The following is a 1,163-nucleotide window of genomic DNA, read 5'->3' as shown; positions in this document are numbered from 1 at the left end:
GCAGAAATGTCATGGTTTTGTGCTGTTGCTGTCAATATTCTACATCATGACATCATGTGCAGTATGAATCACTAACTGAGGGTACAAATAGTGGCAAACGGCTTTGGTAGCATAAGAAAGTGTAGTTGTTAATGGCATACAGAAGTGTAACAGAGGGTATGCGGAAGTCTAACAGAAGTGTAACATAAAGAACCATCACTGGGAATTGCGTGAGGAAGATGTGAACTTTATTGAAGCTAGAATACTGTGTACTGCAACACCTTCCTGAGAGAGTGCTTGATCTCCCTGTTCCTCATGCTGTAGATAATAGGGTTCAGCGTTGGAGGAACCACTGAGTACAGAAGTGCCACTGTCAGATCCAGGAGTGGGGAGGAAATGGAGGGGGGCTTAAGGTAGGCAAAAAAGGCAGTGCTGAGAAACAGGGAGACCACAGCCAGGTGAGGGAGGCACGTGGAGAAGGCTTTGTGCCGTCCCTGCTCAGAGGGCATCCTCAGCACAGTCTTGAAGATCTGCACATAGGTCACAAATATGTAGACAAAGCACCCAAAGCCTAAACTGACACTAAAAATGATAAGCACAACTTCCCTGAGATTTGATTCTGAGCAGGAGAGCTTGAGGATCTGGGGGATTTCACAGAAAAACTGGTTGACAACATTGCCTTGGCAGAGAGGCAGTGAAAACGTACTGGCAGTGTGCAGCAGGGAATTGAGAACCCCAGCGCCCCAGGCAGCTGCTGCCATGGTGGCACAAGCTCTGCTGTCCATCAAGGTCCCATAGTGCAGGGGCTTGCAGATGGCAACGTAGCGGTCATAGGACATGATGGTGAGAACGGAAAACTCTGCTGAGACAAAGTAGAAGTAGAAAAAGATCTGTGCAGCACATCCTGTGTAGGAGATGGCCCTGGTGTCCCAGAGGGCGTCGACCATGGCTTTGGGGAGAGTGGTGGAGATGCAGCCCAGGTCGAGGAGGGCCAGGTTGAGCAGGAAGAAGTACATGGGGGTGTGCAGGCGGCGGTCGCAGGCTACGGCTGTGCTGATGAGGCCGTTGCCCAGGAGGGCAGCCAGGTAGATGCCCAGCAAGAGCCAGAAGTGCAGGAGCTGCAGCTGCCGCGTGTCTGCCAACGGCAGCAGGAGGAACTCGCTGATGGAGCTGCTGTTGGGCAT

At 51.8% G+C, this 1,163-nt stretch overlaps 1 protein-coding gene across 1 annotated transcript; it reads right to left on the bottom strand.

Moving 5' to 3' along the window:
- Positions 1-236: 236 nt before the first annotated feature.
- LOC140265408 (olfactory receptor 14J1-like) lies at positions 237-1,163 on the bottom strand. The gene has a single exon (XM_072361329.1). It carries the CDS (start codon positions 1,161-1,163, stop codon positions 237-239), a length of 927 nt encoding a protein of 308 aa, XP_072217430.1.

The sequence above is a fragment of the Excalfactoria chinensis genome, unplaced genomic scaffold, assembly GCF_039878825.1.
Source record: "Excalfactoria chinensis isolate bCotChi1 unplaced genomic scaffold, bCotChi1.hap2 Scaffold_85, whole genome shotgun sequence".
Taxonomy (NCBI): Eukaryota; Metazoa; Chordata; class Aves; order Galliformes; family Phasianidae; genus Excalfactoria; species Excalfactoria chinensis.
The sequence above is the reverse complement of the archived record's forward strand: the minus strand, read 5'-3'. Positions and strand labels throughout refer to the sequence as shown.

Bases quoted from the DNA above. Each gene is read 5' to 3' on its own strand.
- LOC140265408 (XM_072361329.1), bottom strand. From the start codon at position 1,163: ATGCCCAACAGCAGCTCCATCAGCGAGTTCCTCCTGCTGCCGTTGGCA.